This window comes from Cynocephalus volans, chromosome 7 (assembly GCF_027409185.1).
Source record: "Cynocephalus volans isolate mCynVol1 chromosome 7, mCynVol1.pri, whole genome shotgun sequence".
Lineage (NCBI taxonomy): Eukaryota > Metazoa > Chordata > Mammalia > Dermoptera > Cynocephalidae > Cynocephalus > Cynocephalus volans.
In genome coordinates, this window is record NC_084466.1 from 144,285,420 (window position 1) to 144,310,544 (window position 25,125).

The 25,125-nt window shown below is 47.8% G+C and overlaps 2 protein-coding genes across 4 annotated transcripts in view; one reads left to right on the top strand and one right to left on the bottom strand.

The window, feature by feature from the left end:
- Positions 1-19,791, top strand: part of VWA2 (von Willebrand factor A domain containing 2) — a 36,307-nt gene extending 16,516 nt beyond the window's left edge. The window contains exons 5-13 of the mRNA XM_063101608.1: positions 3,152-3,346; positions 7,146-7,279; positions 7,847-7,979; positions 11,189-11,244; positions 13,502-13,609; positions 14,491-15,063; positions 17,418-17,969; positions 18,692-18,817; positions 19,679-19,791. Of these exons, the coding sequence (XP_062957678.1) occupies positions 3,152-3,346; positions 7,146-7,279; positions 7,847-7,979; positions 11,189-11,244; positions 13,502-13,609; positions 14,491-15,063; positions 17,418-17,969; positions 18,692-18,817; positions 19,679-19,791 (1,990 nt within the window). The remainder of the gene's footprint in view (positions 1-3,151; positions 3,347-7,145; positions 7,280-7,846; positions 7,980-11,188; positions 11,245-13,501; positions 13,610-14,490; positions 15,064-17,417; positions 17,970-18,691; positions 18,818-19,678) is intronic.
- Positions 19,792-23,981: 4,190 nt separating this feature from the next.
- AFAP1L2 (actin filament associated protein 1 like 2) overlaps positions 23,982-25,125 on the bottom strand; it is a 31,860-nt gene continuing 30,716 nt past the window's right edge. For all 3 annotated transcript variants that reach the window (XM_063102084.1, XM_063102083.1, XM_063102082.1), the window contains one exon: positions 23,982-24,267. In XM_063102084.1, the coding sequence (XP_062958154.1) occupies positions 24,241-24,267 (27 nt within the window). In that variant the 3' untranslated portion in view covers positions 23,982-24,240. The remainder of the gene's footprint in view (positions 24,268-25,125) is intronic.

Sequence of the window (25,125 nt, forward strand, 5' to 3'; positions counted from 1 at the left end):
AAAGATGTATTATTTTTTCATGTTGATCCTTTTTAATGATTATATGATTATGTAGTGAATTTGGCTATCACAATGTATTTAATAATTCCCCTTAAAATTAAACATATAGGTTGATTCCAGGATTTTTGTCTACCGCTTTAAAAACAAAGGCTGTAATCAAATCCCTGTACCTGCAGTGGGTTTTCCTGTGAAGTATTTTTCAAAGTCTGTTCCTTGGCCTATCTGCATTAGAAACCCTTGGAGGGGGCCTTGGTGGGGGTGGGGGTGGTTTAAAATGGAGATTCTCAGACCCAGTTGCACACCTACCAATTTGGACTCTCTGGGAATAGAATCCACATTATTAAGTGTTTTGAGGGATTTTTATGCACACTAGAATTTGAGACTAAACTCCAAAGATAAGCCCCTTATAGCAGGCTGCTGGTTTGTTCATAATGATAACTACCACTGCTGGAGCAACCCACTGGGTCCGAGGTCCCAGAGCATTTAATCTTCAAATAATGCTATTACCTTCCCCATTTGAACATGGCATTTGTAGGCCATATGGTCTCTGCATAGACAGTACATAAGTGCATGGGTGTGGCTGTTTTCCAATAAAGCTCTTTTTACAAATACAGGCAGCAGGCTGGGTTTGGCTTGCAAGCTGTAATTTGCCAAACCCTGGAAAGAACAATGGCTTCAAAATCAGCCTGACTGGGGCTTAAACTCTAATTCTAACCTCTGCTAGCTGGGTGGGAGGCAGGTGGCTTGACTAGCCGCGTATCTGTATGATCGAGAACTTGAGCTCTGGAAGTGGAGGGCCCAGCATTCAGGTCCTGCCTCCACCACTCATAAGCTGCATGACCTTAGATAAGACCATTCGCTGAACTCCCCTATCTCAGAGAATTAAGTGAGAGTATATATGAGGATATGTTATATCCTCACCTGTTAAATGAGGGTAATATTGGCACCGTTTATCATAGTTGCGAGGATTACATTCAATAACAGGTATGTGAAGCGTCTGGCACAGAGTGGAAGCGCGGTACTAATATTTGCCCTTAGAAGTGGGAGACAGTCTGTGCTCCCAGGAGCCCCGGAGGAAGCCTCTTTGCGGATACAGGAGCTTTGGAGAAGCTGGTAGTATTGGCAGGAATCAGAATGCTCTTGGTTGCCTGTGGTATCTGACGTGCCATCCAGCACGGTGTGACAGGCGTTGGGGGCGTCTGGGATTCACTGACGTTGGTGGGCTCTGTTTCTCTGTGATGATTGGTCGCTGCTGGTGTGCGCTGTTCCTCTTTGATAAGTCCATTGCCCAAGCCAAGCTCTGCTCACCAGCTCCAGAACACACCTTGTGTTGCTCACCTGTGTCTGCTTACACCACTTGCCCTGACTGGAATGGCCTCCTTTCCTAGTCAGCTCCTTCACCAAGACCCCCCCTTCAGACACTCCTCCCCTCTGAAGCCTGTTCCCTGACAGGCCCATCCCCCAATGAATTCCCTCCTCAGCGCTCTTGTTATTTGCATCTTTGCATTGATATCTATTTGCTGTCTTGTAGGGTCTCTTTCTTCAACTAGACTGAGATTTCATTGAGGGATGGGACCATGTTGTACTTCCATCTCACTATCTTCCTTCTAGTGGGTCCACAATAAATACTAGTGTGTTAAAAGCAGGAAGTGATTTTTTAATTGATGCAAATGCCATTGTACATTGTAGGCTGTCTCAGTTCTAGGAGTTGTCAGCTTTTGTTGATATGTATTGACGTAATGGAGCTCCACAGAGAGAATTGCCCCTTAAGAGCTTGCTCAAGATAAAAAGCAATAGAAGTGAAGAATATTCTAGGCCTGGTTCATAAACCCTTCCCAAGCACAATCTTCATGCTCTTTCCCAATCTCTGCTGAATGGAGAGGACTTTGAGGACTGAGGGGAAGGTGGAACCACAAGATGAAAGGAGCCTGAATTCCTGAGCAGCTGCTTGAAGGAGAGCGAGACAAAAGAGATGCCTGGGCAGGAGGACCTGTGTCAGACGCGCATGAGAAATAAATGTCTAGGGTTAAGTTGAAGCAAAATACACACACACACACACACACACACACACACACACACACACACACACACACACACACACACACACACACACAGAATGCAGTGCTCATGCCTCTTGCCAGTCGAATGTTTTCACATTAGAGGAATTGTAGTAGGGTCCTCAGAGAGGGCTGAATTAAAAGCAGGCACTGCTTTAATTTATAGTCAGAGTATAAGGTGAGTATCCACGTGCTCTCCCATTTATAGTCTGTGGTTAGTTAGCATTTCAGAATGATGCTCCAACAGGCTTTTCTCTACGTGTACAGTTAATAACCATAGCGATTCCATCAGCCTCACATTGTCACTTGTATTTGAATGCATTGCCATCTAATGAAAGTTTTGGCTGCAGCAGGGACCAACTCACAATTCAGTAACCTAAAGTCCAACACTTGCACGACCCTCCTATTTCAAGATTTAGCAGAGATCCTGCTCTAGGATTCTAAGCTCTGTCAACAACCCCTATAACTGGGCTATGAAGATTAGAGAATCTCAACAAGCCTTGGCAAATAGAGTACCGTTAGCATCCTGGTTAGATGGGACCACTGCAACCTGGCCTGATCTGGAGGGGGTCAGATAGCTCAGCCTTCCAGCACCCAACCCTGAATTTGGACTTGACCCAGAAAGGCCTGGATCATGGAAAAGTCTCTCATCAGTCCCTTGCATCAAAGCCTTGTCCTTCACTCTTATGGATTCTTACTTAATACACAATTTTCCTAAGCTCACTTATCTGCTTTTCCAGCCCCAGGTGATGTAGAGTTGTAATGAGAAGGGGATGATACAGAGATGGGAAGGTGGGTGTCAGAAAAATAACGAGTATTGTCAGCCCAGAGTCATCGCGCGGGGAGAAAATAAAAACACCTACATACACGACAAATGACGACTTGCAGGGGGAATCCCAAGTTCATGGAAAAAGTTAATCTTTATCCATCATTGCTGTGGTTTAGATCATGGTATCATCACGTTGAGCCTCTGCTAGGAGAAAGCACCTGTTCACTAATGATGGAGCAGCCTGTTGATTTCAGGCTCTCACCCCAGCTTTACCTCCTGCATCGCTGACTTTTCTTTTTTCTTTTTTCCTTCTGGGTGTGCCCAGAGGAGGGCGCACGGAGACAGGCCTTGCTCTGAAATACCTTCTGCGCAAGGGGTTCCCTGGAGGCAGAAATGCCTCTGTGCCCCAGATCCTCATCATTGTCACTGATGGGAAGTCCCATGGGCACATAGCGCTGCCGGCCAAGCAGTTGAAGGAGAGAGGCGTCACTGTGTTTGCTGTGGGGGTCCGGTTTCCAAGGTAAGAACCCCATGCATTCTGGGCCAATCCTAGAACGGTCAGCCTGGGGACCATGACATAACTGAGAGCCTTCACAGCCACAGGAAGGGAGGGGAGCTGGAAAAACCACCCTGGTCCTTCCATGGACCTGTCTTTTTCTCACTTTGCAGTTTTGGCTCTATTACTTAGGAAGCTCCAATCTGTGGAAGTCTGAGAGTTTGCCTTGCCTTTGGTTTTTGTCTGAACACTTGGTTGCAAATGCCAGAAACTCAATTCAAATTAATGTGAGCAAAAATGGAAATTCATGGAGTCATCTTACTTCACTGAGTGGGTCCAGGTTCCCTTCAGGTGGGCAGGAGCCAGGGACTTCAATGCTGTTGAGATTCTTTCTGCCCGCTGCATGTCTCTGCTGTTCTCTCTGCCTGTCACCTCTTCTCTCAGCCTGGCTCTGTCAGGAAGCTGGAGCTGGGGCTGCAGTCAGCACCCCAAGTCAGTCCTCACAGATCTGCCTGGAGAGAAAAGGTCCATTTCCCAGTTTCAAGTTGAACAATCCAAGAAAGGATTCTGACTGGCCTGAGTCCCAAGCCCACTCCTGGGCCAGGAGAGTGGGGGGTCTGTGACTGGCTGCCCCCTCTTCAACCCCATTTATCTAGATGCAGGGCAAGTATGCCTCCCTAGAAGAAAGGGGGCACAGGTCCTCAGTGCCCCCAACCCTACAAATGGATATGATACCTAGTAGGCATTAAATGACATGACTCTGGTCTGGGCACCATGCCTGCACATGGAAATCTCTTTATTCATTTTAGTATATTATTTATTCTATCAATTAATAAATATAGGTTGTCTTCCTCATGCCAGGCATTACTGTAGGTTCTTGAGATGCAGAGACAATTCCAAGTTCCTGCCCTCAGGGAGCTTCCATTCTAGGAAAGGAAGTAGATAAAAAAACAAGTGAATTAATAAGTAAGTAATATTATTTCAGGTGGAAATAAAATGCAAAGGATAAAATAAAGTGGGCTAAGAGGTTAAAGAAGATGGGGGGTAGAGAGGATAGCTATATTAGAGAAGGGGGTCTGTCGGGGCTTCTTTGAGGAGTTGGTTTTTGAGCAGAAACTTTAGTCAAGTGAGGAGCAGGCCTTCCAAATATCAGGGAAAAGAGCAGACAGGGCAGGTGGGTGGATGGCAGGTGCAAAGGCCCTGAGGCAGTAGCTAGCTTGGTGTTTAATCAGAACAGCAGGGCAGCCAGGGAGGGGCTGGAGCTCAGCAAGCAAGGGGAATTACAGGAACTAAGGTAGAAGAGGTAGTCAGGGGTCAAGTCATAGAGAGTTTGTCAGCCATGGTAAAGATTTTGGACTTTACTATGACTAGGATGAGAAATCTTTGGAAGATTAGGAGCAGGGAAATGACAATTTTTAGAAGATCACCCTGGCTGCCATGTAGAGAGTAGACTGATGGGATGGGGGTTGGTGGAGAGGCAATGATAAGGGAAGGAGTAGGGACTGGTCAGGAGGCCTTTAGAGCAGCTCACACAAGAGATAGTGGAGGCTCATGGTAGAGAAGCAGCTGTGGCCCTGCTGGGGAGTGATTGGATCAGGACATGTTTTGAAGACAGAGCAGTGGGGTGGCTGGTGAATTGGATGTCAGAGAAGAATTAAGGATTTGGGTCTGAGCCCCGGGGTGAATGGGGTTGCCATTTGCTGACATGGGAAAGACGAGGACAGAGGGAAGAGCAAGGGAAATTGAATTCTCTTGCAGGCAGGTGGTTTGGGCTGCATATTGGACATCTCAGTAGAGAAGCTGAGCACACAGGTGGGTGTAAGAATCTGGAAAATGGAAGAGAGGCCAGGTATAGAGACTGCAATTTGGGTTGGTTTTAAAGCCTACATAACGTCACCTAGGGAGTGAGTCCAGAGAAAGAAGATGACCAAGAACCAGCATGTGCAGATCAGAAAGAGGAAGAAGTTCAAGTGAAGGAGACTGAGGGTGGCCAGTAAGGTGGGGATATCCAGGACTATGCCATGCCATGGAGATGTTGATGACCATCATTGTCGTTGTTGTCGATAAGTTGGTATTTAACACAGGCTGCTTTATCCTTCATTGGCTCTTTCTGTTTCTCAAATATAAGGAATACAAACCTGTTGAGAGAGGAGACAGGGACTTTGCTTTCCGGCTCTTTGCCCACCCTCCTTCCACATATTGCCGGGTAGAGCGCCTTGAACTTAACAGTTGCCCAGAGGTTTGTTACTGACAGTGGAGTCCCCAACACAGTGGAAATACATGTCCCTTCCATGCTTTCTTCTCCACCTGGTAGCTGGAACAGTGCTTCTCAAATTGTCTGCTCCAGTTTTTGTTTGTTTTTTTCCCCTAATCCACCATGGACTGATACTTTAAAAAAATACAATAAAAATAAATTAGTAAAACAATAAAATAGAAAAACAAATAGCTCAAATGTTTATTATTCAACTGAGCAGACATAAAATGACTGTCTGGTTTCTGTACAATTTATTTCTAAATGCTTGCTCTTGATGTCTGCTCACCAAGCTCCCGACCAGCATTAAACAGTTTCCACAGATCACACACTGAGCAGCCCTGGCCTAGAGAAATCAAGAAGCCATTGGTCAGGAGCCAGGGGATGGCCTGAGCTGTTGACCATCTACCTGATGGGCTCCCAGGGCACCTGACCCCACCCCCTCCCCACTCCTAGTAAAAGGCTGGGTCACTGTTGGCCAGTGGGTCTCAAAGTGCGCTCCTGGAGCCAGCAGTTTCGGCATCACCTGGGAGCTTGTTAGAAATGCACACACTCGGGCCTCACCCCACTGACTCTAAAACTCCAGGCAGGGAGTCTCAGTCTCTGGTTTATCAGGTCCTCGGTGATTCTCATGCCCCCCTAAGTCTGAGGGCCACTGCTGGGGGCAGCCTGAAACTCTATATGAGATTGAAAAAAAAAAAAAATGCTGGTGCAGTCTCTTTCCCCATTTTAGTATTTACTCAGTCACTGCTCTGGTGGTTCTCAGCTCTGGCTCAGCATCTGAAGTACCTGGGAAGCTTTTAAGGAAGTCTGTTCCTGGGCCAGGAGAGCTAAGAGTGGGGCCAGGCCGTGCTGCCCGCAGCTGCTAACGTGAGGCCAGAACTGAGCAGCCCACTTCCGTGTGCGAGGCACTGTCCCAGGTGCTGGGAGAGAGGCCTGGTGTGTATGGATTCAGAGGACAATGGGGAGTTTTACTTCCGTGAATTTTAGAGATAAGTGAAGTTTTTGTTCTATTGCCAAACCTTGATCTTATTTTGATGAGTTTGGGATGGTAGGATTCTTCTATATACATTACTTGCTGCCCTGTCTTTTAAAAAAGAGGTTTCTCAGCATCGTGTCACCCTTTCTTCACATCCTAGCACTGTCCTCCTGCATATCATTTTTGTCCTGGGCACCCATGGCGATGACCTCTGGCTGTAGAAGTTGCTGGCTGCTTACTCTCAATGGCCTCACGTTGGTTAATAGTTTTTCTCATTTGCTAAAACTGGACAACTAAAGCTGTCAGGACTGTGTTTCAGATAAGAGCCGAGGGTTCTGAGTGTGAAGCTCTCCTCTGAGGAAGTCCATGAACTTTAATATGTGCACATGGTGACCAAGGCCGGGCTTCCTTGAGGACTTTCTGTGGTTCACTCCTAGGTCCTTGCCTACACCCCAGATGGAAAAGGTTACTCTAAGTGGCCTCTGGATCCATGGGGAGGTGCTGCTGTCCTCGAGGAGTCCATGGTGTGGGAGATGAGTGGACAGGAGGAGGGAGGGCACAGGGCGACAAGGTGTTGTGACTTCTGGGCACAGGTGGGAGGAGTTGCACATGCTGGCCAGCGAGCCCAGGGAGCAGCATGTGCTGTTGGCTGAGCAGGTGGAGGACGCCACCAACGGTCTCTTCAGTGCGCTCAGCAGCTCTGCCGTTTGCGTTGTGGCCTCGCCAGGTAAGCCCTTCCAGCCTGGGAGGGAGTGGCTTTGCCCATATGGAAGCTGGGTGTTGACGCAGAGAAACAGGGGACCAGCAGCCTCTGCCCTGGGGGCTCTGTTCTGTCTCCCTGTGTCTCGCCCTGTGGGTTGCCCAGTGGGGAGCCCTGAGCTTGTCTCTGTGAGGGGAGAGGGGCCCAGGGCTTGGGACCTAGATCTGGTAGGGCCCGTATCCCCTGCTCGGGAGGAAGAGCCAGGTCTGCTTCCCCATATCTTGGTCAACACAGAGAAGCACAGGGAGGCTTGAAGCTTGGAGCAAGAGCCCTGTGTTCTAGTCATCCTCATCAGGGTGCACCCAGGAGCTAGAATGATGCACATTATATATAACGTTACGTGTGCCCATTATGTAAAAGCTGTGTGGGCTGGGCCCGTGCAGAGGAGATGCCCAGAGGCTGATGCCCCACTGAACTGACAGAGGCAGAGGGTGGCCAGGGCTGGGGGTGGGTGGAACCCCCAGGAGCAGCTGCTGAGGGAGTGTGGGTGGGAGTGTAACCCTGCCTTCCCACTGGTGTGTGTTGTGGACACAGACTGCAGGGTCGAGACTCACCCCTGTGAGCGCAGGACACTGGAGATGGTCAGGGAGCCTGCTGGCCATGCCCTGTGCTGGAGAGGATCACGGCAGACCGATGCTGTGCTGGCTGCGCTCTGTCCCTTCTACAGGTTTGTCCGTAGGTCTGGGGGCAGAGCTGAGGGTACAGCCTGGGTGGGGAGGAAGACTCCCCAATGCCGAGTGCTCACGAGCTATAGGGAGGACAGCACTGCAGGGCCATGGCCGTGTAGCTTGTGACATGAAGGAGACCTGGAAGGGAGCCAGGGACAGAGATCTGGGGATGGGGGGCGGGGCACAGCTACTCCGTATCAGAGTCATGTTAACACACAGCCCAAGTGCCCATGGCAAGTAAGGGTGGCTGGGTCACAGCCATTCTGGAAGGCCTATTGGTCTGGTAATTTTGTTCCTCTGAGCAGCAGTTTCCATATTATGGGAGCCAAGTGAAGCAAAAGGATTGAGATCCTGGGTGAATTCCGTTCATGGAGGCCATGGGGCACTCTGGATTCTTCCAGAGTGGAGCTTAGGCAGTCAGGAGCACCTGCTGCCCAGCCAGGAGCCTTTCCCTTGCAAACACTCCTGTCCCATCCCTTGGCTCTTTATCTAGACTCCCTGCTAGAGGCTGGGGGACCTACCATCTCTCCCTTACTGGAGAGCCAGGGTCACAATTGAACCAGCAGCTTCTTTGCCCTGTGTCCTGCCCAGCCCAGTGGTGAGTTCAGGAATGAAATGAATTGGCTGAAAAGTTGTGAGGCCTGACTGGGAAAGGTCTTGCCCACCCATTGGTCAGAGGAAACAGGCCGGGTGCCATGCCAGGCCCACTAGAGGCTCTTCAGAATCTGAGCTCTCGAGACTGGCCGGTTAGCTCAGTTGGTTAGAGTGCGGTGACACCAAGGTCCAGGGTTTAATCCCTGTACCTGCCAGCCACAAAAAAATAAAAATAAATAAAAGAACCTGAGCTCTCCAGTGAATGGAGACATTTATTTGCTCCCCATTGACCATGTTCTAAGTGCCCACTCTGAGCCAGGCAATGCAGAGATGGGCACAGTCCCTGCCCCTAGTAAGCTCGTTGCCTGGAGGGGGCCTTGTTCAAGGAGATCACTGGCCACCCTAAGGCAACCCAGGTGCTGGGGTGGGGCCTGTCCTCCCTGGACATCATGGAGAAGGGGCTGCTTGAGCCGTCTTGAATGATTCCTGGACTCCTGGAAAAGGTGGCGGTGGACAGAGGCATTTAGAGCCAGGAGCCTGGGAGAAGCTGGCGGATGGAGAGCATACTTCCTCCTACATAGACTCTGGAGTCAGGCTACTCTAAATTCTTAATCCCAGCGTCACCACCCATGAGTTGTGAACCTCCCACTGCCTGTTTCTACATTTGAGAAGGGGCGTGATAGAAGTACCTACCCCCAGGGTGGCTGAGCGCAGCAGTGAACTGATAGAAGGCGCTGATATCCCAGTTCCTAGAACGATGCCCGCATAGAAAGCTCTTCATCTATTCCCTTGCTGAAGGAATGCTCACCGAGGGCCCCTGCCATCCCAGTACTGTCCTTAGGTCCTGGGGAATCAGCACGAACATCTCAGAAATAAATCCACCCTCACCAGCTGATCCCCCAGTTGGGGAGGCAGCCTTAAAAAAAAGAATGAATAAAATAAACTAGTAGGTGGTGACAAGTGCCCTGGAGGGAAGTAGCAGCAAGGATGGATGGGGAGGTTGGGGCAGGGCTGCAGTGTGCAATAGAGTGGCAGGGAGGGCCTTGCGGAGAAACAGGAACAGGTGTTTGCGTCTGGACCTGAAGGAGTTGGGGGCAAGCCTGGGGCAGATCTAGGCGCAGTCCCCGTGGACAGTGCCAGCTCCAGCAACGCTGATTCTCAAGGCAGGCCAGAGTGGGGGAAGGGCAGGCCCACAGAGCTTTCTGGGCCAGGACTTGCGGCTTTAGGAGGTCACTGGGAGCAGACATGGAAGGGAAGAAGATTTCTCTTTAATGAGCTGGCAACTTGGCGAACTTTTTAGTTTGACAACTCCTTGAGTTCTTAATTCACTTGCTTTTATCCCATTTTACCCCAGGAAAACCCTGCCCCAGAGATGAGTCCAATTAGCCTGGCTTGGAGTGGGCAGCGCAGGGGGAGATGATGTTGGAAGAAGCCCTGTTTGGAGAAATTTAGAGAACATTTTTGCCAAGGCTCAAGAGTATCCTTAGATAAGATGGTACCAGGAGCTGCTGCCAACCAAGAGGGGCACTCTTAGCCCACCGGATGGGGAACTGCTTCTGCTGCTGCAGGGCCCATCCATCACCCCAGAGACTCTGGAGGGGCGGGAGGCAAAGGAGGGCCGAGTGCGTGGGCCTTGGTGTCAGGTGGTCAGGATTTGGATCTCAGATCTGCTATGTTCTAGTAACCATGTGTCTTTGGGCAGTGTCCTTCATTCAGCCCTCTGAATCCATTTACCCATCTGGAAGACTGAGATCACTGCCTCTTCAGGTAGCTATGGAGTTGAGGTAATAACAGGGACACCTGGCATGTGGAAGCTGCCCTGGGAATGGTGGCTGTTATGTTATCACAGAATATGAGTGCTCAAGTGGACCTGAGAATTCATCAAGTCCGGTAATTTGCAAATCCTTTTTTTTTTTTTTTTCTGGTGTCTGGCCAGTTTGGGGAACCAAACCCTTGACTTTGGTGTTATAAGGCTGTGCTGTAACCAAATGAACTAACCAACCAGCCCCCAATTTGCAAATCTTCTTGAGCTGCAGAGCCTTGTGTAGACACTCATTGTGCAGACCAGTTAGAAGCAGCACATTTGGGGTGAAGCCATGGGGCTGCGGTTCTGGGGGAGGCCCAGCACCTTCGCCTCTCAGTCCCCTTCCTTCACCATCAAAGCTCCAATGATCACAGTTGAAAGCTACAGATAGAGTTACTGTACAGAAGAGGGAACTGAAAACCAGAGGAGGAAGTAATGTGCCTGGGGTCACACAGCCAGAATCCACTTGCCCAATTCCCAGTATTCTCCCCACTGCACGGTGGGTCTTAGAAAATAACTTATAATACAAAGTTCCCACAGTTCAGTTTTACACACAGACATCTCTAACTTCTAACGTGATAGCCAGCTTACATTATCTTTTTTTTTTTTAATTGTCTCTGGGTAGTTTGAAACATTCCCTACTCTATGTGAAGGTGAAAGGTAGAATCAAGAAAGAAAACAAGAAAGTCTTTATTGTCCCACTTCTGCATTGGAATCTTACGTCAGCTTTAGTGTTGTAAATAATCTGCAGGTTTCTGCCCTCCCTTTAGACCTTCGATCTCTCTATCACTCTGTTTCCTTGGATTGTAGCTGGAAGAGAGTGTTCCTAAGCCACCCCACCACCTGCTACAGGACCACCTGCCCAGGTACCATCTGCCTCTTCGGTTCACCGGCTCTTTCTGGGCCCTGGGACCAGGCTGGTTCGTAAAGGTCCTTTTACAGTCCTGGGGCAGAGGGTGGGGTCGGGACTGGCTCCAGCGCAGAGGAACAGGGCTCTCGGAGGCAGAGGGGTATGCTCACACTGTGCTCATTCCTCTCTTGCTAAGTGGCATTTTTCACTGAGAATGGAATGACAGCTTTGGAGTTACTCCCTTAACCAATGATACTTGCATTGGTGAGGGGCAGAGAAGGGCATGCACTGAGCACCTGCTTTGCAGACAGCCTCCAATCCAGCATCAAACTCAGGGCGAGACACCTGAGTTGTTTCCTCCTGTATAACATGGGGTGATGTTTGCCTGAGGTCTGGGATCCCCATTTCCCTCCTGTATAGGATAGAGTTTCACAAGCTGGGGTGCTTGTGAAGATTCAATAGATAGCACCCATGGAAGTGCTTCATCATCTATAAAATCCCAAACAAACATGAGTAATTATCAGTCCCACTATGCGTCGTTCAGCACGGCTCCCCAGTGTGCCCTCACTGCCGCTCACCGAGGGGTCTAGTGCATCCCACCCACCTGGGAGCTAGCAATTGCACCCGCGTGTGTCAACATTGATTATTGTGTGAATTTGCTACTTCTGATGAGGTAAGGAGCCCATCTCCCCAAAGCAGAGCCAACAGTTTTACATACAGGCAGGGGCGTGTTCTTACCCAGCACTAGGCAATGCCTTTGACATGTCATTTCAAAGTTTTCAAGTTCCAACGTCACTGGCCTCTGAAGCGTGGGGGAAACTGACAGTGGGGCTGTTTCTGCTCAGAAATCAGAGTTTGAGGATTTAGGATTTTGGAACCAGAATGATCTGGGTTTGATTCCCAACTCTGCCCTTTACCATCTGACCTTCATCACATGACTTCTAGCCATTGAGCTTCAGCTTTCTCATCTGTAAAGTTTTTTTTTAAGTGCCTACCTCGTAGGGTTGTTGTGATGATGAAATGATGTCATGCATGAATAGTACTTAGCACAGCACCTGACATACAGTAGATGCTCAGTGAAAGGACACTTGTTGTGTTAACGAGCCCCCTGTTGTTTCCGTGGTGCTCCAGCTAGCAGAACAGCAGGCCTAGTTAGGTACCCAGAATTAGCTTCAATAATTTCTACCTTTAATTACACTTTAATTACAATGATGTGACCACCAAGTAATATATTAATATTTTTTAGTAAAAAGGACAGAAATCGCCATCCAAATAGTAACCACACTTAGCTGCTTATTAAGCCCTTTGAATACACGAACACGTGAATACCCTGTTTGTCGTCTGTCACCCTGGAAGGGAGGTTGTGGTTTTATCTGTATTTTGTAATAATTGGTAAGGAAATTGATAAGGGGCTCAGAAATTGACCACACGGTCTCATGTAATGGGCCTGATTTGAATGGGCCCAGTTTGACACAGGCTGTGGTTTCCTGTGTAAAATATCAGCTTTGACGAGGATTCCTCATTGTCTGCATTTCATATCCAAAAGCAAATACCGTTACCTGTTACGCCGGGTTTGCCCTGTGCTAAGACTTTCCATGGATTAGTTCATTGGATCCTTACAATAATACTGTGGAACTAGTTCAGTACCATCACCCCTCTTCAGATGAGGATGCTGAAGCTTGGAAAGGTTAATTAAGGTGCCCAAGGAAGTGGTGGAGGCTACGTTCACTGCTGAGCAGCCTGCCTGCAGGATCTGAAGGCTCACTGCTTTACTGTGCCAGGCCGCAGAGGCCGTTAAGAACAACCACGTGTAGAAGTTAAAGAAGAAAAGGCCCCCTCATCACTGCAGCGTTCCCTGAGTCTTAAGACACCCACGCTGTCACCTTGATGGTGATGAGATCTTCATCCTTGTTAAGCTCAGGTCCAGCACCAGTTAATCATTATGGTCTCCCTGAGCTGCACCAGGCCTTCTGAGCAGCTGTTGGTAATGAAGGCATGTGTTGCCAGTCTCAGAGCCGGGAGCCAAGTCCCGTTGGCACATCCCCAGGGTCTTCCCAAGCCCACCACTGAGTGTCCTTTAGCAACCACATGCAGCCCCTCCTTTAGGTACTTGTTAGTTCCTTCTCCTCCCTGTGCTGCTGCTTGTTCCCTAGTGGACCATGGGGGGAGTAACGGGCTGGGTCCCAGCAGGGCAGTTGGTCTGCTGGCCTCACATCTGTGGCCGGCCCCTCTGTGCCCGTATGTTCAGCTATTAATGAGCATCTCTCTGATAGGCCCTTGTGACTCCCGGCCCTGCCAGAATGGAGGCACGTGTGTTCCAGAAGGACTGGACAGGTACCACTGCCTCTGCCCACTGGCCTTCAGAGGCGAGGCTCACTGTGGTATGTATGCACGGGACCTCTGAGACTCTGCCCACTGTGGGGCAGGTAGAGCACGCCCCGCCCCCCGCCTCCCACCCTTCTAGCTCCTGGGTAGAAACCGACCCTGGAGTTTTAAAGCCATCTACTTCCCAAATATGCCACCGATCTAATGTCTCATGTGGTATACAGCCTCTGAGTGCTCCATGAGTAAATAATTTGGATGGTGTAGCTCTGGGTAGGACAGCACCTCCTGGCTCATTAGCTATAGAAGGGCCGCTGCGTGATGTTTGAGCATCGCTGAGCCCTGCTGAAGCTGGAGCTGGACTGTCTCTGGGTCCTGGTTCTGAGCAGAGTCTTTTCTTCTCTCTTCCACAAAAGAGAGGTGAGAAGCCCCAACCCCTTTTGGGTTTAAAGGTGTGAAAGGAAGATTATAATAGGCTTTGCCTCATAGGGTGGTTGAGAATTTTAAATAAGGTTCTATATGTAAAGCATAATGCTTGACACATAGTGAGGGCTTGTTACATAATAACTTTTTTAAAAATGTGGTGTTGGGTTCACTGGAGATATTTATGGAAAAAATAAATCTTGACCTCACAGCCTACCCAAAAATCAATTCCAGATGGATTATAGATCTAATGTAAAAGGCAAAACTTCTAGAAGAAAACTTAGGAGCATTATCTTCATGATCTTGAGGTAGACAAAGATTTCTCAGGACACAAAAAGCATTAACCAGTCTGGCCCTATTTCTCACTCTGTGCTGAGTATTGGTCACTTAAGTCCCTGGGGCCTCAGTTTCTCTGCCCCTCCTGGGAGTGAGGCTTCTCCCGCCACATGTGGTATTTGGGCATCTGCATGCTCCAGTGGCCACAGCATGACGGTGGGTATTGCTGTGATTCTGGCAGCCCCGAAGCTGAGCCTGGCATGCAGAATCGATGTCCTCTTCTTGCTGGACGCCTCTGCTGGCACTACCTTGGAGGGCTTCCTGCGGGCCAAGGCCTTCGTGAAGCGGTTTGCACAGGTCGTGCTAAGTGAGGACTCTCCGGTCCGAGTGGGCGTGGCCCGGTACAGTGGGGAGCTGGTGGTGGCAGTGCCTGTGGGGGAGTACCAGGATGTGCCAGACCTGGTCAGGAGTCTCGACAGCATCCCCTTCAGTGGCGGCCCCACCCTGACAGGCAGTGCCTTGCAGCAGGCGGCAGAACGCGGCTTCGGGAGTGCCACCAGGACAGGCCAGGACCGGCCACGCAGAGTGGTTGTCCTGCTCACTGAGTCTCACTCCCAGGACGAGCTGGCTGGCCCAGCGCGACATGCCCGGGCCCGAGAGCTGCTCCTGCTGGGCGTAGGCAGCGAGGCTGTGCGGGCAGAGCTAGAAGAGATTACGGGCAGCCCAGAGCACGTGATGGTCTACGCAGACCCTCAGGACCTGTTCAACCAAATCCCCGAGCTGCAGGGGAGGCTGTGCAGCCAGCGGCAGCCAGGTGAGGTCCCCATGCCTGACCCAGGGGCTGGCTGGTCAGTGGATGGGTCCTGCTTTCTTCTGGTCACCACTTAATCATTATTCTCTCCTGGTGCCTGCGCTAGGGGTTGAAAGCACAGCCCCCACTCTTTGATGTACTAGCCACATGACAACTCAGTTTACTTGTCAATAGAATGGGACTATTAATAGCACCTCCTGAGAAGCTTTTTGTGAAGAGAAAGTAAGACAAGCAATACACACCCTTAGTACAGAGTAAGCATGCAGCAAATTTTGTGTTGCTATTATTATTCATTGTTATTCATTATTATTGTTAACAAGGAGCTATGAATCACTAAGCCTGCTCTGGAGCAGCAGCTTTCCAGCTTCTGTGACAGCAACCCACAGAAAGAAATGCATTCCTAGTACACACATACACATGCACACACATTCCCAGTACATGCATGCACACATGCGGGGGTGTACACACACATGCACGCACACACACACACACACACATGTATGCACACACATACATAATGCACACACATGCATGTGCACAAATGCATGTACGCACAATACACATGTGCATATTTACATACATGTATTCATGTGTGCACATATGCATATGTGCACATACACACATGCACGCACACATACATGCACACACAGATGCACGTGCACACACAACTGAAACAAATGTTTCCTGGAATGATATTTATCCCACTTTACCTGGGATGTGTTCTGACCTTTTTCTGTGCTGTTCTGTTTCACACCCCATGACACTGATTTCATGACCTGCTGTTGCTGCTGTTGGAGGGTGCTCTGGAGAACACTACCCTGGGGGTGGATATTGCCAGGCAGTGGGCAGAAGCCTCCCTCCCTATGGCCAGAGATGTTGTGTTGCAGCTGAAACACATCCTTGATGGGTTCCCTGAGTTTTCCTCCAGGGAGGTGAGCAATGAGCAGCTGCATATTGGATCAGCTTCTCAGTCTCAATGTCACTCTCCCCAGAGGTCAAGGACTTTATTCTGTAAGGGCTAGTCTCACCATGGCAGCCAGAGGGTTTTCGTTTGTTTTTTTTTTCTTTGTTTGTTTTGTTTGGAATTATTGTAGATATACAGAAAAATTGTAACAATAGTTGAGAGTTTTCATATACCCCACACTCAGTTCCCCCTCTTATTAACACCTTACATTAGTGTGGTACATTGTTTACTAAAGTCCATACTAACTCAGACTTCCTTAGTTTTTACCTAATGTCATTTTTCTCTTCCAGAATCCCACCCAGGAGCCCACAGTACATTTAGTCAGCTTGTCTCCTTAGGCTCCTCGTGCTTGTGACAGTTTCTCAGATTTTCCTTGTCCTTGAGTGGTTTTTAAAAACCAGTCAATCTGCTCATCAAATCTCTTACTCCATACTTAAACCTTTCCATGGCTTCCTTTGCACTTGGAATAAAACCCAAACTCCTTCCACTGGCTTCTGAGAGCTCCCCTGCTCTCTGCAGGCCTCTCTAATGCCCCTCGCGTGGGAGAGGCCTTCTCCCTGCTTGAGAAGCACGAAGCACCCCTGCCCACTGGCTCACGCTCACTCATCCTTCCATTCTTTGCTAAAATGTCACCACCCCAGAGAAGCCCTGACCCCTTTCTCCCGGTCCCATTATGCTGCCCATGCTGGTCTCTCTCACAGCCCTGCTCTTTTCCTGCACGCTGCTCACGCCATTTGTAATTCTGTTTATTTCATGTCTGTCCTCTCGTAGACTTTCAGCCCATTGTCTACAAAGTGTAATTAGTGTCCTGTACACAGTGGATGGCACATGGAGGGAGCTCAGTAATGGGATGACTGAAGACATAGGTGAAGAAGCTGTCACGAAGGGTCCCCAAAGCTCAGTGGCTTACATGCGATAGAAGTTATTTCTCTTACATTCAGTTGAGGGGTGAGTGGCCTTGGCCAGAAGGCTAGCTTGGCCACCATGTGGTCCTCACCTTGGGGTCCAAGGTCACCATTTCTCAGCCAGCAAGAAGGAGGAGAGAAGAACTGGAAGACAAGCAACTTCTACTTGCACAAGTTTGAAACTGCACAATTTCAAACTTGGAAATTGCACATTTGCTTCCGATCACATCCCACATGGCTACACCTAGCTTCCAGGGAGGCTGAGAAATGTAGTCTAGCTGGGCATTCATGTTCCTGCTAATACTTGAGGAGAGGGTGTTCTACAAGTAAAAGGAAGGTGTGGCGGGGGCTACTGCAGTGGACATACAGCAGACTGGCTGACCTGGGCTCCACCCGCCCTACAGCAGTGCCCCCTGTGCTGGTTGGGTCCAGACAAGGGTTCTGCTGGCAGAGCCCACCGCTGAGGCCCACTCTGCTTGCCCCTGCAGGCTGCCGGGCTCAGTCATTGGACCTTGTCTTCATGTTGGACGCCTCGGCCTCAGTGGGACCCGAGAACTTCGCTCAGATGCAGAGCTTCATGAGAAGCTGTGCCCTCCAATTTGATGTGAACCCCGACATAACGCAGGTTGGCCTAGTGGTGTACGGCAGCCGGGTACAGACAGCCTTTGGGCTGGACACCCATCCCACCCGTGCTGCGGTGCTGCAGGCCATGAGCCAGGCCCCCTACCTGGGTGGGGTGGGCTCCGCTGGCACGGCCTTGCTGCACATCCATGACAAGGTGATGACTGTCCAGAGGGGTGCCCGGCCTGGTGTCCCCAAGGCTGTAGTGGTGCTCACAGGTGGACAGGGGGCAGAGGATGCAGCCGTCCCTGCCCAGAAGCTGAGAAACAATGGCGTCTCTGTCTTGGTCATGGGCGTGGGGCCTGTCCTGAGGGAGGCTCTGCGGAGGCTTGCAGGTCCCCGGGATTCCCTGATCCACGTGGCAGCTTACACCGACCTGCGGTACCACCAGGACACGCTCATCGAGTGGATATGTGGAGGTGAGTGGGAGAATCCACACCCTCCAGGGCTGCCTCCAAGGTGGGACCTCAGCCTGAGCCCTCACGTCCACTGTTACAAGGACAGCTGCCTCTTAGCTCCTGGGCACTTGCTCCTGGGCACAGTGCCAGGTTCTGTGCCAAATTCCATGCTCACATGAAATCCCACAGTAGTCAGCACCGTCCACATTTGACATTTAAGGTGTGGAGAATTTAACTAACACAGACCCCTCCTTCCCAAACCTGAGAATTTGTATGCATTCCATTTAAATGGATGACATTTTCAGGATACTCACAGACTCCTCCAAGGGTCTAAGAACCCCATTTTGATACCCACCGAGGTAGTGAATGACCGATCTAGGAGCAAACAGGGCCAGTCCAGATGGACTTCAAGGCTTCTTTTCGCCAGTGATCTCCTTCCCACCTTTCAAAAAGTATGTGGCAGTAATGATAATAGTAAACGCTGCCATGTGTACAGTACACGTGAGAGACAGAATCTCCTTCTGCAGGTGGGAAAGCTGGGTGGAAGTTGGGTCTTATTAACCTAGCCAAGTAGTATGTAGCACCCACCCACTGTGGGTTAATGTGTTGCTTCAGGGCCAAGGGAGACACTAAAATGTGTAAGACACTGCTCTAGCGGCCTTGCATCTGTTCTGGGCTGACTCAGAGTAGGGGTCTTTGGGTCTGACCCATTCTGGGCCTGGTGGGCATGTTCTCCATTGTAGAAGCCAAGCGGCCAGTCAGCCTCTGTAAGCCCAGCCCTTGCATGAACGAGGGCACCTGCGTCCTGCAGAACGGGAGCTACCGCTGCGAGTGCCGGGATGGCTGGGAGGGCCCCCACTGTGAGAACCGTGAGTGGGCACTTGCTCTGTGTGTGCGCGCTGGGGGTGGCATTCGGAGTTCTGCCAAGTCCTACGAACTCAGCCAAAGGCAGATTCTAGGGCATTCATTCAACAGAAGGAATCGTTTAATCATTTTTGTTCACCCACAAAATATTTAGTGAGTACCTTGCACACCCCAGGCATTGTTCTAGGTGCAGGGAACATAGCAGTAAACAAAACTAAAAACTTCTGCCCTCATGGAGCTCCCATTCTAGTGGGGAGATGGACAATAGACAAGATAGTACAACGTAATATATTCGATGGTGCTAAGAACATTCTAGAAAATCATGACAGAGGGAGGCCTCATTAGGAGCACAGTGGATCCAGAGTAACGGATGAAGGCAGAGGATGTGGGCAGAGAGCAGGCAGGTGGGCAGGTGCGGTGGCAGGAGCTCATGGGGGCTCTTTTGTGTTTCTGTTTGCTCAGAGAAATGGGAGGAAGGGCCATCAGCTGAGTGACGGTGGGAGGGTGGAGAGGATGAGAAGTAACTGTCCAGGAGAGAAGGGGAACAGACTGAGGACAGAGAGAATGACTGTGGGCAGCATTGTGGGCCCACCTGTGGCTCCTGTTGATGAGTTCAAAGTTAGAACAGCCAGAAATCAGAAGATAATTCCAGCCGAAGCCTTGGGTTTTCGATGCCCTGAGGTCGGTTTTCTGAGGCCAGGATTGGGTCTGAAGGGTGATCAGAAGGGGTCTCTCATCTGGCATCTCCTGCTTGGGGCAAGTTGGGCTGTGGAGCAGGAGCAGGACATGAAGGACCCACAGGGCTGCCGATCAGTTGAGAAGAGGACTCAGACACTCAGGTCCTCAGAGTCCACTTCCTTCCCCAGGGGTCTTGAGAGGAGATGCCCACAAAGCACGAGGCTCCCGCCAAGAGCCTGCAGGACAACAGCTGCACCCCTCCCAGCAACCCCGGACAAGGCCTGGGCACCCCGGGCGCTGAAAGGGCACTGCCCTCAGTGTAGTGTCTGCTTCCGGCTCTGTCCAGAAGCCCCCTGCCTGCTGTCTTCCCGGGAGAAGGATGTCCCAACTACAGTGCTGCTTATGCTTAGGGGCAGCAAGAGCCGCTGATGTCACCCGCTAATGATGATGCTGAAAACTCTGGATGTGTAAGTACATATTTACTTTCTAGTTGTGCCTTGTTGAGGTTATGTCATCCACCACTTCTCCCCTGAGGATAAACAAGGGATCTTGGAGACTCCAGAGAAATGTGATGGCCTGAGGTCACTCTGCCCACAAGTGCTGGACACAATGCTGTTGAGAGCAACACCCAATGGAAGGCATTTACTAGTGCGTCATTTGGACCTGAAGCGATGGCACTTCAAGATGGAAAAGGGTGGACTTTTTCACTTCCCAAAGATGTCCTAGATGCATTTGCTTTCAGTTTGAAAAGGGGCTTGAGTGGCATTTGTGACTTCTGATGACTGGATCTGTGTGTGCGAAAGGTCTCAGACTAGAAATTGACCTGCTTGTTTGACTATGGGGGAGGGGCCGAGTGTGCAAAGGGCCCACGTCTGGAAGGGGCCATGCGGAGTTGGTCTGGGTACCTGACAACCTCCCCTTGGAGGGTGTTCCTTTTAAAAGAGTTTACTTAGGATGGGGTAATTGTAGGGTGTTTATTGAATAATTACTCTTCTTTTAGTAGGGCAAAGAGGAGGAGAATTCTTAAACTCAACAAATACTCATATAGGATAAAGGAACATATATGGGGTTTTGCTTTTTTAAACATAAATCTTATGCTGTCTAGGTATGTTTTGCTTTGCTTTTTAAGCCTAGTTTTTTAAGGAGTATTTCAGGAAATGGTTATTTATTTAACAGGAATATTTGTACCTATGTGGCAATGAGGCTTACTTGGAATATTTTTCGGCAAACTAGGTACTGACCCCTGCAGTATTTAGGAATCAGTTTTTCCCCTTGGTCATATTTAGAGTTGGGTTTTCAGCAGAAACCTTTGCAGAGCTCTGACATTAATCCGGAGACTTCATCATAGTTTTTCTTTTTAGTATAAATATTTTAACAAAATGTTTTATATACAAGTTCAAGGCTACTTGGATTTAAACATCTCTTAGCTTTAAGGACATTAGGCTTTCTGGTGCTAAAAAGGTGCTTAAAGAGGTGTCACCATGGTATTATTAGACGTTAAAAATAAGTCTGGTATACTAAGCACTCACTCACAATGATTATTTGTGTTCATGGGATATTTCCATTGATAATTAATTTGCTGTTATTACACTGTACTTCGCAGAAGGCAATATCAGGGCAGGATCACATGCCCACCCAGCAGATGCTAAGCAGTGATATCACAGAAATTACACAAATTCATTGCCTTTAAATTAATAGCAGTTTAATCATTTTATGATGTAGGCTCTTTGTCTTGTTCAGGGTTGATATTTGGATGTCTCATTTGAATTACTTGGAGTTTGAACAAACAACCAGGGGCCCTGGGCTTATATGTTAAAGGCCTTTACTGTTTCTTTCTAGAAGCTGTAGTCCTAGACCTTGAAACTTTTTCTTAACCTTTTCTAGTGAAGGTGCCACTGCATAGTTCAACATTTTTTAGTCTCCCAGTAGCAACAGAGGGAAATCCTATCTTATTGCCTAATCAGCCAAGCCTTTTTCTTTCATTTAAAAGCAGTTACCTGTAATTTGTAGCTTGAATTTTTATTTTTAGCTTTAATTGTATAAGTAGTATGTAAATATATTCTCTTTACAAAAATCAAAGTACTGTAGATGGGTCATAAATCTCCTTTTATTTTATTTTATTTGAATCCTAATTCCAGCCACCTTGCTGAACTCTCAAGTTCTAATAGTTAATTGAGTCTCTATTTCTAGAGAAATATTTACAATATTTTGTCTCTTCGTTTTGAAGTTTTATATATATATATATATATATATATTTTTTTTTTTTTTTTTTTTTTTTGTCATTTTATGTTGTCTGGGACCTCCAGAATAATGTTTTAAAAAATAGTGGTAATAGCACATATCCATATCTGGTTCCTGGGGACTTTCTCACCATTAGAGTTGTTTTCTGTGCTTTACTTGATGGGGTTAAGAATGCTTATTTCTATCCCTAGATGACGAGTGCTTATTATGATGAGATTTATGGTATGTTTTTTTCACTTCCTTTAAGATGATGTTTTTTTCACATTTGATCTATTAATAGGATAAATTAACCATTAGTATATTTTCAATCATTGAACCACCATTGATTCCTTGGATAAAGTCTATTTGGTCATGCTACCTCATTCTTTAAACACTGCTGAATTTCATTTGCCAATATTTTATTTAGGACAAAAATGATGTTTGGTTTTCCTTTTGCAATATGTGTTGAATTTTTGGTATCAGAGCTATACTAACTTTATAATGGAAAACACATATTTCTCAAATTTTACACTGCTATATTCACAGTATTTTCTTGTAATAAATCTTGTTGGTATATGAACTTAAGGCCTCCTTTTCAGTTCTGCTATTTCGTGTTACTTTAGGTTGTCTCTATTGCATTAGTCCTTTCAATGAGCCAGATTTTGGTTTTGTCATTTTTTTTTTTTTTATTAAACACATTTATGCTATGACCTTCCTTAATTACTACTTAGACAACCTTTCAAGTATTGGTATGTTTTTTCCCCAAGAATTATTCATAAGTATGTTTAACTTCTAGGAGTATTGATTTTCAATTGTCTACAGATGATCAGTTTCTGCAGGTATTTCTTGTGTATTTGGTACTTTAATTATGCTATTAAGATCCTCTTTCAGCTTTAGGTGTTACTTGATTTAAAGCAGGTTAAAATCTCCAGCTAGATTCCCACCTTGTAGTTCTCCCAATTACTTCTGCACATATTCTGAAGTTCCATGTGTGAACAACCAAGACATTTCCCTCTTTTGGTAAAAGCTCACCAAGTTCACCAGACCCTGCGCCAAGTCACTCCATGAAATACAAGGAACACCAAAATACAATGAACATTTTATTAAAAAAGAAAAAAAAAAACCTAACTCACCCCTTGGTAAAAGGTCACCAAGTGTTTATGACAAAGGAAATAAATGCCCTGGGATTAGAAAGACAAGAATAAAAATGACCTTTAGTTCTCAGGAACCAGTATTCAAGAACTCTGATTCAAAATCCTCAGAAATGAGGCAGAGATGACAGATGAAATGTTTCAACCTGTGTTTTAAAAAAATGCCACCAGAGGAAAAGATAGGGCAGCACAGAGAACCGCACTGCCTATCTGAAGAGAAGACGGAGACCACTCTCACCAAAATTCACCACTTTTTTTGTTGGAAGGGGACTGGACATTAAACAGAACTAAAAACAGGGACTAAGAGAGCATTACATTAAATAATTCTTCCCTTAAAAATGGCCTGACCACAGGACTGAATCTGTAAACACAGGGTCATTTTTTTTTTTCCCTGTGGTAATTTAAAAAGTCAGTTAAATCTCAAAAGACATTTTTCACTGTTCGAAATGACAGGATTTTAAACATTTTTTTTTTCTATATAATACAGCAACTTAAAATTTTATTTATTTTTTTTATGTATTTTTTTTTTTTTAAAGATGACCGGTAAGGGGATCTTAACCCTTGACTTGGTGTTGTCAGCACCACGCTCAGCCAGTGAGCAAACCGGCCATTCCTCTATGGGATCCGAACCCGTGGCCTTAGTGTTATCAGCACCACACTCTCCCGAGTGAGCCACGGGCCGGCCCAACTTAAAATTTTATTAAAGGCAGTTGATTCAGTCCTGCCTTGGACCCCATTAACTTAATGGGGTCAGTGCCTCAGCTCAATCCTAAACAGTTCCCCATTACTGTTTCTCAAAACTCAGGTCATAAATGGTTTTACATAGGTGGTGTCAATGCTGTTTAAAATCACTGAAGCTTGAGTTGAGCCTGACAGTACTGGAGAACAAACTTAAAGGCAAGGACAGTTTAAGCCCCAACAGTTCTAAGTACTGGATAAGACATGACAGTCAGGACTTTAGGTCTTCTCAGTCACCAAAGCCACATGACCAGTGGGACAGGGCCCTGCTACCTTGATTTCGCTTCCACCAAAGTCTAAACATCAGAATCTTTTCACTACTTAAAAATCTTGATAAAGCAATTGATGAAAACTTCAAGAAGGAAACAGAACATCCCTAAATCCAACAGTGGCTTGTTTACATCCAATAAACTTAGGTCTCCAGAGAAGCCATCTTTTTTGGTTGCATCATTCCGTTTGGCTCTGAAAAGGGACAGAGCCTCCTCTCAGCCGCAGCTCCATTCACAGTACCCCAGTCTTTACTTTTTCTTCTAAACAGACTCACCCTTGCACATAGTTGCTGCTTTAATGAAGATCGTAACAAAGCAGGATTGTCACCAAGGTCCATGTTGACACGAGAGTCTTTAGATGAAGCTTGTTCCCTAACTTGCTCCTTTCTTCTCCCATTCCTAGGGTACCATTCAAATACCAGCACCCACCCCACCCCCCAAAAAAGAAAGTTATTCTCTGTAGCAACCTTTATATACACAGAGAAAAAGTAAGAAAAAATATTTTCAGCATAGAAGTAGGAAAAGAGATGGCAAATATGTTTCAAAACCTGTGTGTTCATGGCTGCTTGGAGCACCTATTAAGAGATTTTGAGGCTGCGGCATAGCAGAGTGCAGTGAGTGATTAGTGATGTCTGCCGTGGCAGTGGGGGAGCAGTAGCCCACAGACTCATGTGGATTTAATAGCCATTGGTGTGGGTGCTTCCAAATATCTCCAGCAGTTAAGCAGGATAAGAATAAAGAGCAGAGTTTGCCAAAAACAAAGGCAGCTCTAGTCATGTTCTTTATTGTACAAATGAGTAAAGGATTAATAACACTTTTTGTCTAGCCCTTGGGGAGAAAAACCCAGTCATAACATCCATCCTCGTCTATGCCTTGCTGAGCCTGTTGCCACTAGCCAGTGGGCACTCTGGGCAAACCACATCACCTGTCTGAATCTGTTTCTTTAGTTTTAGTGGTAGAAGTCCTCTGGAGTCACTGACTTTTTGGTTTGAAAACTCTTCAATCCGAATCTGTCCCTGAGCTGCAGCCATCCCCCCGAAATATACTGATAACTGAGTAGAAGGTAGGTCAAGGATCTCAGGTCCTCAGGCTTATTGGTAAGGACACTTGAATTAAGTGCACCTGCCTTTCTAGTTGGTCAGTGCCCAAGACTAAGCCACAGGCACAGCAAAGCTGGAGCCTCTGCCACTTCCTGCTGAGAGCATAACCCTCGCTCAGAGCTGGCGCCCAAAGCCACAAAGTGCCACCTGAGTCAGA